Source organism: Octopus bimaculoides, chromosome 11 (genome assembly GCF_001194135.2).
Source record: "Octopus bimaculoides isolate UCB-OBI-ISO-001 chromosome 11, ASM119413v2, whole genome shotgun sequence".
Taxonomy (NCBI): Eukaryota; Metazoa; Mollusca; class Cephalopoda; order Octopoda; family Octopodidae; genus Octopus; species Octopus bimaculoides.
Window position 1 is genome coordinate 31,895,819 of NC_068991.1, and position 11,894 is coordinate 31,907,712.

Here is an 11,894-nt window from a genome sequence, read left to right on the forward strand (position 1 = left end):
ACGTAAAAGCACCCACTACACTCTCTGAGTGGTTGGCGTTAGGAAGGGCATCCAGCTGTAGAAACTCTGCCAAATTAGATTGGAGCCTGGTGTTGCCATCCGGTTTCACCAGTCCTCAGTCAAATCGTCCAACCCATGCTAGCATGGAAAGCGGACGTTAAACGATGATGATGATGATGATGATGATGATGATGATATATATATATATATATATATATATATATGTATATGTATGTATATATACCCGCATACACGCTCACACACACGCGTGCGCAACACACTCACACCCATACACACGCACGTAAAAAAGACTCATACACACACCCGCAAAAAAAGTTCATACACACGTCAATATACGCACATGCTCAAGAAAAATGTGCACATATTGATGTGTGTATGAACCTTTTTTGCACGTGTGTATTGGTGCGAACATGTTGCATGCACGTGTGTGTGAGCGTGTAAGTGGGTGTGTGTATATATATATATATATATATATTTTAGCAAATGTGTGGGTGAGCATGTGTATGTTTCAAGCAAGGGTGGATGAGTATATACATATAGGCGCATGTACGTGGGTGTGCGGGCACGCATGTGTATGTATGGACATGCCCGCTTATGCGATTACTATGGACTTATTACTCCTTTACCTTTACTTCCTCCACTCACTTTGTGGTCATTCTAATAGTTCTTTCATCTTAATAACAGTCAACCACACAGTAATTTCCCTTTGTTTAACGGTCATTTTCATAGCAATTTTCAATGGCCAGATAACTGAAGAGATGGCGGCATGGGTTTCCGCCCCAACATCCGAAACTCATAGTTTTATCATGGCTACCAAATAATCGTCACATATTTTTACAGATAAATTCCTCTATTTACATAATATCAAGGTCACTTTTTTTCTTTTATCTTTTCTATCAATATATACATATATATATATATTCTCTTTTACTCTTTTACTTGTTTCAGTCTTTTAACTGCGGCCATGCTGGAGCACCGCCTTTAGTCGAGCAAATCGACCCCAGGACTTATTCTTTAGAAGCCTAGTACTTATTCTATCGGTCTCTTTTGCCGAACCGCAAAGTTACGGGGACATAAACACACCAGCATCGGTTGTCAAGCGATGTTGGGGGGACAAACACAGACACACAAACACATACATACATACATATATATATATATACGACGGGCTTCTTTCAGTTTCCGTCTACCAAATCCACTCACAAGGCTTTGGTCGGCCCGAGGCTATAGTAGAAGACACTTGCCCAAGATGCCACGCAGTGGGACTGAACCCGGGACCATGTGGTTGGTAAGCAAGCTACTTACCACACAGCCACTCCTACGCCTATATATATATATATATATATACATACACACACACAAGTAAGTTTATTTTAATTCATCTTTTATCTCCTTAAACTATTAAGCATGTCATATCTGTCAACTAAATTCAAAGAAGGAAAATAAATCCCTTCTAAGTTCATTTTGATTATATTTCAAAGTACAGTTTTGATTAAATGGCAGGATTTCAAAAGAATTTTTGAAATTCTTTGCTCGAGTTTAATATAATAACATGTTTTCAAATATGCTGTCTAACACAGTGGAATTTCCATAGGTCTTCCTAGCAATAATGATAATAGAGTTTAAGAGTTTGATTTTGATACATGGCCAGCAATAGTAACAGGAAGTGGTGGTTAGTCAATTACATTAATCTCAGTACTTGACAGGTACTATAATTTATCAAACCCAAAAGGTCAAATAAGAGACCAGTTCTCCCCTTCATAATTCCTGACCTTATGCCTAAACCACAAACCATTATTATTTTTATTATATGACAATAATATAATGATAATTTATAAATACCTACCGTGCCAATTTTTTCTGTAATCTGTCTCTCTTTAAGTCTTCCATAAGTTTTTTCCTATCAAAATCTTCTTTGCTAAATCAATATAAACAAAACAGAAAAAGGAAATTATCACCATGATTATCAGGTTCATTAACTTGATATTTAATTCATATCATCATCATCATTTCGTGTCAGTCTTCAATACTGACATGGGTTGGACAGTTTGACAGGAGCCAGCCAAGCTGTTGTGTCTGCTTTTGCATGGTTTTTATGGCTGGATGTCCTTCCTAACACCAACCATCCAGTAGAGTGGACAGACTGCCTTTTACACAGTACCAGCACAGGTGAGGTCAGTTTTGGCGTGGTTTTTACATACATATATATATATATACACACACACACACATGTGTATATGTTTCACTGGACAGATGGAGGGATAGATATATACACATCATCATCATTCAACATCCATTTTTCATGCTGGCATGAGTTGGACGGTTTGACAGGAGCTGGTAAGCCAAGGGACTGTGCCAAGCTCTTCTGTCAGCTTTGGCATGGTTTCTATGACTGAATGCTCTTCCTAACATCAACCACTTGAAATGATTTTTATCTGTACTGAATGATTTTTATGTGGCACCAGCACTGGTGAGGTCACAGAGTAACTTGCAAGACAAAGACCTCTCAACTGAGAGAGGGAGTGGTATTGAGGTAGGTGGCTTTGGGCCTGGTGATAAGCAGTTAAACTATGATAGAAGGACAGAAAGAGATGTCTTGTCATAGAGGAGGTACATGGTTACCCTAGTCAAGAAGAGAGAGAAGACAGTAGTGAAGATCTGCCAGGACATACCCTCAAGGTACAAGGATGTGAATGTAAGTAGAGTGGTACAGAGGAATGGACAGAAAGAGTAAATAGAGAGTTCACAAGAGTGCAAAAGGAGAGTTGTGGAAGAGGGTAGTAGAAGAGACATGTAGAAAGTGGTGAAAACAGGTACATAGGGGAGTGGTAGGGTAGTAATGATATGGTTGGAAGGGGGAGGACAGGAGAAAAAGGTGATACAGTGACATTGGGCTGCAGGAGTGGAGTGTAGAAAAAAAGGAATTGTGGTGAATGATGAGATGTAGTTTGGTTCATTGGGGGCATGGGATGAATTAACATAATGTGTAGGTGGAGAGTACATAATACAGTGCTTCCAGAACTCAGTTTCACTGAAGAGAATGAGTTTTCTCAAGAACTTATATCCACCAGACATCTTGATTGATCATCATCTCCTCTCTGAGGCTCAACATCTTGAGATCTACCCTCACTACTTCATCCCATATCTTCCTGAAACTCCCTCTTCCACAGGTTCCATCTGCTTTAAGCAATCATTACTTCTTTATACACCTGTCCTCATACACATCACATGACCAAACAATCGTCTTCTCTCTTGCGTACTACATCTGATTTCTCTTATACCTAGCTCCCCTTCTGATGTATTTGCACATTGTTGTACATGCACACTGATGTTGCAAAAAAACTAAGAGCATGCTAGCTTCAGCTTCATTCCTCTCCAGTTTACACATGACCTATGCATTCAGGGCCCATGTCCCACCACCATGGAGCATAGCTGTTCATACAGAAGCTTCACAGAGTCTGCCTTTCACTCTAAGGGAGAGGCCTTTTGCTGCCAACAGAGATAATAGCTCTCAAAACTTTCTCGATCCCATTCTTATTCTAGCAACTACATTTTCAGAACATCCTCCTTCATTGCTAATTTGGTCACCTAAGTAACAGAAATTATCTACAACCTCTAGAGAGCCTCCTGAGCATTAAAAAAATTTAATTCCTATTGTTATTGTTTCTACACATCAACCACATACAAAGACTACTTTCTATATTAATCTACCCATGATCCCACTGCACCTCTTATGTGTCCATAGCTTGCACTGGGTGCATTGAATGGAATTCTTTACAGTACTTTTCCTACATAGTGAACAGGGCCATTTATCTGACAGAAAGGGAGACTTACCTGCTTTCTTGCTAACAACAATTTTGGTCTTTGCTAGGTTAACTAAGGCCCTTTGATTCCAAGTTTTGCTTCCAAACCTGGAATTTCTTTTCCAATTCTGCAACACATTCCACTATAGGAGTTAGGTCATCAGCATATAATAATTTCCATGAGCAACCAGTCTTAAATTCCTGTTATAACCTGGAGGACTATGATGAATAAGAGAAGACTGAGAACCAAGCCCTAGTGAACTACAACTTGTACACTAAACTAATCACTGTACTCATGGCTGACTGTTGCCCTATTGACAGCACCCTTATACATCAGAAAATTACTATTTTTAAATCTCACAAGGAGAGATATGTAGCAACAGTACTTTGTAGTAAAGATTGTTTGCCAACATAACATGGCAGTCCTGGTTTAGGACGAATGTTGCTGTAGTTTAGCCCCAGGAAACATAGTCTCCAGCTGGCTATACAACACGATCTGTGACCTTATATTTTCGAACAAGGGAATCTAGCACCTCAACTCAGCTCAAAACAATATCTGTGAATCGCAATTTCCAGGTTATTTCCCTTCATCAGAACAATTATTCTGTGCTGATGAAGGGAAATAACCCGGAAATTGCGAAACAGATATTGTTTTGAGCTGAGTTGGGGTGCTAGATTCCCTTGTTTGAAAATATAAGGACACAGATCGTGTCGTATAGCCAACTAGAGCTAAATTACAACATTCGTCCTAAACCAGGACTGCCATGTTATGTTGGCAAACAATTTTTACTACCCTTATACATGACCTGACAAGCTCTAACAAGCCATTCATTTACCCCTAACTTCTCCAGATAACATAACAAGGGACTCTGTTGAAGGCTTTCTCCACGTCAACAAATGCCAAGTACAATGATTTATTTTTAGCTGATGCTTCTCCTATAGATGTCTCACAGGAAGACAGGTATACAGGAGTGTGTGTGTGTTTTTAGAGATATATGTAAATGTCGAACAATGAGAATTAGTGCTCAATATATATATATATATATATATATAAACATATATACGCACACATGCATGTGTATACACACACACACACATATATATATATATATATATATATATATATATATATATATATACATACATACATGGAGAGAGTAGAAGAGATAGAGAGGACATAATAGGAAGTGGAACAGAAAGAAAGGAAAAGAGAAGGCAAATGAGACAAAGAAGAGAAGAGGAAGAAAGGAAAGCTGAATAAGTTTGCAGTAGAGACCATAGTTGATTAAAATGGCCCACCGCCCCCTTTTTCTCCACCAATACAAGGCTGGTATTTACTTTATTGAGCCTAGAAGAAAAAGGTGCTCCTTGTGAGACACAAAGGGATAGAACTGTAGTAGAGTCAGTTATATAATCTACCGTTTCTACTTATAGAAAGTACAATAACTATCCCAATTTAATATACTATTTTACACAGATTATTGCTCTCACTGGTTATCACTCCATACAGCTATCTCTTTCTCCCCTTTTCTAGATATCAGCCCCTACACTAAACACTGTATCTGCCCTTCATTCAAATAACTATCTGTCAAATTCCATTATTTTTTCTTCATCCACTACCATAAACAAAAACTTTTACATCATGTACTCATTAGATACCTGAATAATGACAGGATGGCCTAAACTAGAATATCTTTTGATTAAAGATCTGTTTAATCAAGGCTGACTTAGGATTAAACAACACAACACTTCTAATATTTATAGCAGTCTTACTATTCTCGTAACTTTGATATTTCTTTCCCTTCAGATCGTCTCTTTTTCTCTTTCAGAACCTGTTCTTTCCGATCTCTCTCTTCATTCTCAAGTCTTTTCTGTACCAGCAAATCCTGCACCCTAAATTCAAAACAGAAAAAAACAAGTTAAAGAAAAAAAAACAAAGAAAAGCAATAGTTTTAAAAACCAAGATTTAGTTTATTTTGTATACTTTTCAGAAATTCCCTTCATATAGAACAATATCATCACCATCAGTTTAGTTCCATTTTACCATGCTTGCATGGGTTGGATGGAATTGTTGAGGCAGATTTTCTATGGCTGGATTCTTTACTTGTTGCCAACCTTCACCTATTTACAAAGAAGATCATATTTTTTCTTGAGTTGTTTTATGTTCCCATGGAAGACAGAAAATGAGGGACTCCCCTTATATGACATTCATTTATAACTATCACATGATGTCAACACAAGGAGACAGAAACACTCACATAGACCAGCACACACAGACATATACATATATAAGAAAGGCTTCTTTCAGTTTCTATCTACCAAATCAACTCATAAAACTTTGATTGGCCCAGCATTATAATATAAGATACCTAGTACCACACAGACTGAACTCAAAATCACAAATTTAGGAAGCAAACATTTTAACCAAACATTTTTGGAATTTTAATAATAATTTTTCAGCAGATTTAGATGTGGTACTGAGGATGTGGTACCTTGAGGAATTCTATGAATATTGAGAATGGGTCTTGATGTGTTCACTCGACTTCCAAGAAATAAAAGCTAAATCTTTCTGAAATCATGCACTAGTGTCTTGAAAAAGAAAGACACATTAGATAATGTAGTCTTAGATGCACTATTTGAGAAAAAAATGTCAAAGGCATTCCAGCCTTTAACACATCTGACAACTATGTAAATAATGAAAATATTCTCTTTCTTCCTCCACTCTTGCTGCCTGCCCAACCATGTCATCTCTCAACTGTACTCTGCATTCCACTCCCAACTCATCAACTGTATTATCATTATTATTACTATCCTGCTGGTCTCCCTTACCCTACTTTCCTTAACTCATGTATTATGGATCATCTGTCATTTATCCACCACTCCCTATACCCACCCTTCAACCCTACCCAATCTTTACAGTTGCTGCCTATCTCCCCTTTCCTATTCCCCCCATCTCTTGCTCCCCTAAACACTTTTGCAAGCCCCCACATACCAACACAGACTCCTAGTTCCACTGTCACTACTAATCTCGTAACTTGAGGGGCCACTTGGACACTTCAATACCACTGCTTATCTCTTTGCCACTCCTACAGATAATTCACCTCCACTCTTCTAAATGTGAGTAGCTCCTCGACAACAAGAACCTGCTTGCCACATACTTTAACCACTCATCTAGCAAGAAGCACCCCTGACTCTGCGTCATGTTTCATAGCCTTGTGAGCAGCAGGGTAACTTCACTAGTGCTAGTGGCACTAGAAAGGGTATCTAGCCATAGAAACCATGCCAAAGCAAACAAAGGAACAGAGTGCAGCCTTTGGACCCATCAGACCCTATCAAACTGTCCAACACCCGCCGTTACCATATTATGATGTCTTGAATCATGTTAATATTTCTGTTGAACATAGGTACAGCAAGACTGTTTCTTAAATGTCTCTCTTTACTTTCTTAATTTTATTAATTTTCTACAAAGGTATAAGGCTCAAATTAATGAAAATGGAGGTGAAGAGTAGGTGATTAAATTGATTTCAGTTTAGATTTGCATCTCTGTTTCACTAATTATTTGAGAGAGAGGTATGTGCGGTACTTCATTTTATCAACCCTGAACAGATGGAAAGCAAAGTTGACCTCTGCAGGATTTGAACTCAGAATTTAAAGGACTATTACTAAATACTGCAAAAGCATTTTGCCTAATGCTCTCACAATTCTAACAATTTACTGCCTTCTTTAATTATAATGAAACAGTCACCATTCTCAGAAATCAAAACTAATTCAAATAATATGAAAAAGGACTTTATCTAAAAACTTAAAATAAAAAGAAAATTACTATAATGAAAGAAATTAAATATTTCATAGAAATGCTTCTAATAAAGATAAAAAAGAAGAAAAAAAAACTACCTTTGAAGTTGTTCCTTCTTGGTTGCCTCATCCAATGGCTTCACCTTGTCTTCACAAGCAGCAAAGTTGGTGTGTTTAGTTCTAGCCGCATGCATGCTCATTTCATCTTCATTGCGCAAAGGTTTTCCACAGCTACAGAAATCCATAAATATACAAACCAAAAACATTCGGAAGGTCAAATGAGCATAACAGAAAGATAACATGGAAAATAAGCTAAAATCAATGTTAAAGCAATGATGATCATCATCATCGTTTAACGTCCGCTTTCCATGCTAGCATGGGTTGGACGATTTGACTGAGGACTGGTGAACCAGATGGCTACACCAGGCTCCAATCTGATTTGGCAGAGTTTCTACAGTTGGATGCCCTTCCTAATGCCAACCACTCGGAGAGTGTAGTGGGTGCTTTTACGTGCCACCAGCACGAAGGCCAGTTACGCGGTACTGGCAACGGCCACGCTCAAAATGGTGTACTTTATGATGATGGGCCTCACAGTTACTACAAAGAGGAAATGAGAATGCAAGATATTCATGCCTCTCTCTCAAATAATTAGCGAAACAGATGCAAATCTAAACTGAAATAAAAAATTTAGAATGCTAACAGAAGTTTCTCTTCTCTATGTTATTAAAGTTAGGATAATAATTGAACCATGGCATGGACCCTCTCACACACACAGCCAATAATGAAAGACAAGGCAAAGATATAATGGTAATGTTGACAAAGGTCTAGGAATAAGTATTAGAACTTCTTGGTGAAGATTCAAGTTGCAAAATAAATGAAAATATAAGGTGTTTATTTTAAGAACAACGAGTTATCTCCCTTGGTCTATTTACGGTAAAGAGTTTGGATTAAATGACATAAAACAAATTTAGAAATAGATATTTGGGAGAGATGTAATTATTAGTATTATGCAAGCAAAGCATACCGTAGGTATGAAAATAAACTATGTGCCAGTTAGAGCCTAGGTTATTGTTGATAATAATGTATAATTATATGATCAAGAATATAAAATATTTAATAGTAGAGTGTAGTTTTAGTAAGAAAAAAGTTTTGAAATAGGTGATTAATGTTAGTGTTGGTACATATATTATATAGAATGCCTATATATTAGTAATTAAGTGGAGCATGCACAGAGTATGAGTATAAAGTTTGTGGATGGTATGGAAATATATATACATGCATTCTATACAATTATATGTACTTATGTGGGTGAACTTACAATATTTAGGTACACGTATAAATGTATAATCAAGTATGTGAGGAAATGGTAAATGTGGAAAATGTATATAGTGCAAAGTAACATTGCAACGGGTATTAGAAAGGTTGTATTAAGTTGATATAAAATTGTTTGAAGTTGGGATTAAGTTTTTTTTTTTTAAATGGTATTTAAAAATTATAGATTAAAAATGACTGTTAAAGATTAGAAATAAATCTTAAAGAGTTAAATGATGTTATGGGAATAAGAAATGGTATTAAGAGTGGGTTACAAAATGATAAATGATATTTAGAGAGTATATAGGTAATACTTATTGAGCAAATTGAAACATTAAAAGGCAGGATTTAGATTTTAAAAATATGTAATTAAGGTGGAAAGTATGTATAATTAGAGTTGTTAGGTCTATATATAATATATAAGGGTATTTATATCAGATGTATTATATATTATTATTTTGCCAGAAAGGAAGTGGGGAATTATTTATATTTAGAAAAAATATATTTGTGTACATGTAAGCACTGGGAAAATTTCTCAGATCTATCATTTAAAAGTTTATGCTTAGAAAATAAAATGTACGTCTCAGTGAGCAGGTTTTGGCCAGCGGTTCGTATGCATGAGCATTACTTAGAATTTTCCATTTAATTTTATAAGTTATATTGCTATCATTTAGTTTCCAGATAAATTTACTTAGGCCAGTGCTATTTCGTTTATTAGCATTTCTAAAGGAGGTCTGATGGTTTGCAAGTCTAGATTTTACATAACACGAGGTTGCTCCGACATAATAAAAATATTTGCCTTCCACTTCAACGGTTGCTTGGTATATTAGGTTTTTATGTTTGCAGTAATTTTTAAATTTATATTTTTCTTTAACCCTGCAATCACAGAAATCATTTAAATAGTTATTAGATGTGTTATTTGTGTTAGTATTATTGTTCATGTGTTGTCTAGATATATTATGTCTGGCATTTAAGTTTGTTTGGATAATATTTGTGTTTGTATTTAGAGAGGTGTTCTTTCTATTTGTGTAATATGCATAAGTACTTACTTATTAGGTTTACTTTCGCCTAGCTAGATTCTGGCCCCATATAGTACACACATAGTAAACAATCCGAGGACTTTAGACTTATTTATAGAGAACATATCTAAATAATTTAGTCATTGACCCTAAAATTTCGAATAACACTACCATGCATGTAGGTCCTATTAGCTAACACTAATAACTTCAATAATGTTTATAACAATATTATACTAATAATCATTAGTGGATAGGAACCTAGACTCTTTTAACTTCATATAACACTTCCTAAACAATTAAAATAGGAGTATAGTAGAAGTTGCCCAATGACATAATTTACACAAGTAGATAGACTTGAAATTTCTCCAACCACTATATTTTTCCAATCACTATATTATTACTATTATATTATTACTATTATTATAATTTTTCTTCGTACTTTATTTTTTAACTTACATCTTAATTTTCATTTCATCTTATTTTATTTTTTACATTTTCAATTTACTTTTTACCCCTTCATTTTATGTCTACCTCTTTGTATCTTTTATGTATTTCCAAATATATCTGATGGTTTCTGATAGTTTTGCTATTTTACATCTTTCTAACATCACCGATTCATTCTGTCAGTATTTTTACTACTTCTAATGCTCTTTCACTATTATGTTTTTAAAAACGATTCTTGTAAAACTTTATTTCTTAAAATTGATTGTTGTAAAACTCTATTCCTATAGAACCTTATATCTCTATATCAATTATTTCACTTATTGTTAATTTGCTGCTCCCTTTTAACACTTATATTTATTTCTTTTCTTTTCAAATCATTTCCTTTATTGTTCATCTCTCATTTCAACTTGTTGTTACTTAATACCAGGTCTATTGGCAGATCTAAAAAACTTTTTTTTTAATTCAAAAAATTTTTTTTGAATATACGTAACTCAATCTATTGAGAATAGTATATTAAATATAACTGTTACATACTCAAAAACAAGATATACACTTGTAAGGTGTATTGTATGTGTGTATACATGGATGGACGTGCGTGCATGTATGCGGATACTATACAAGGAGATATATCTATATATGTACATGTGATTAAGGATATGTGGATATGTGAGTGTATGTATATGGTTACTAGGGTGTAACTGTAGATATATATGGAGATGTGTGTGTATATTCATATATTTAGAGCTGTGCCTAAAGAGGCGAACTTGTATATGCTCGAGCATGTTAGCGTATGTATCTGTATGAGTGTGTGTGTATACACACACATATACTTATACTATGACTTCTATGTATGTGTATGTACCCATGTAATAGATAAGTTTATAAAGCTAGGAATATTTAGTGGTGTGCTTGGGTAAACTGACCATTCATCACAATGATATCATATTACAACCTTAATCTCTAATTCAACCAGCAGTCAAGCTAGGAAATTATTTATGACCCCTAACATCTCATCCAAGCCAACATCCTATTCTCAGCTCTATATTATTTTATCTGTTTATCTCTTATTTTATTTTATGTTTTTATTTCTCTTGTTACTTTATTCCAATTTTGCTAAATCTTATTTATATATGTATCTAACTTTATTATTCTTATTTTACTTTTATTACTTTTTTTACTTCTATTATTTTTATTTTATTTTTTACTTTCTATGTCTTACCTTTTATCTTTTCTTTCTATCTTATATGCAGGAGTTAAATATAAACTTAATCCAATCTATTTATCATTCACTTTATGCTGAATAGTGATACAGTATGGGCAGATTTTTGAAATCCAATGAACCTTTATACAAATATACCTTTTCAAAGGGATGTGATAAACCTATTATAATGGGTAATACTAAGTGTACTTTTCCTTTGGTGATGTAATCTTTGGACTAACAATGTTCTGCAGCTGAAGAGAGCTTTAAACCATCTTTTATATCAATAATATACCTATGCTG

General features: G+C 35.0%; 1 protein-coding gene across 1 annotated transcript in view; it reads right to left on the minus strand.

The window, feature by feature from the left end:
- The window catches only part of LOC106873369 (UBX domain-containing protein 1), a 50,204-nt gene that overhangs the window by 11,938 nt on the left and 26,372 nt on the right, over nt 1-11,894 (minus strand). Inside the window, exons 3-5 of the mRNA XM_052971674.1 lie at nt 7,719-7,850; nt 5,598-5,717; nt 1,868-1,939 (exon numbers count right to left, since the gene is read on the minus strand). Coding sequence (XP_052827634.1) covers nt 1,868-1,939; nt 5,598-5,717; nt 7,719-7,850 — 324 coding nt within the window. The remainder of the gene's footprint in view (nt 1-1,867; nt 1,940-5,597; nt 5,718-7,718; nt 7,851-11,894) is intronic.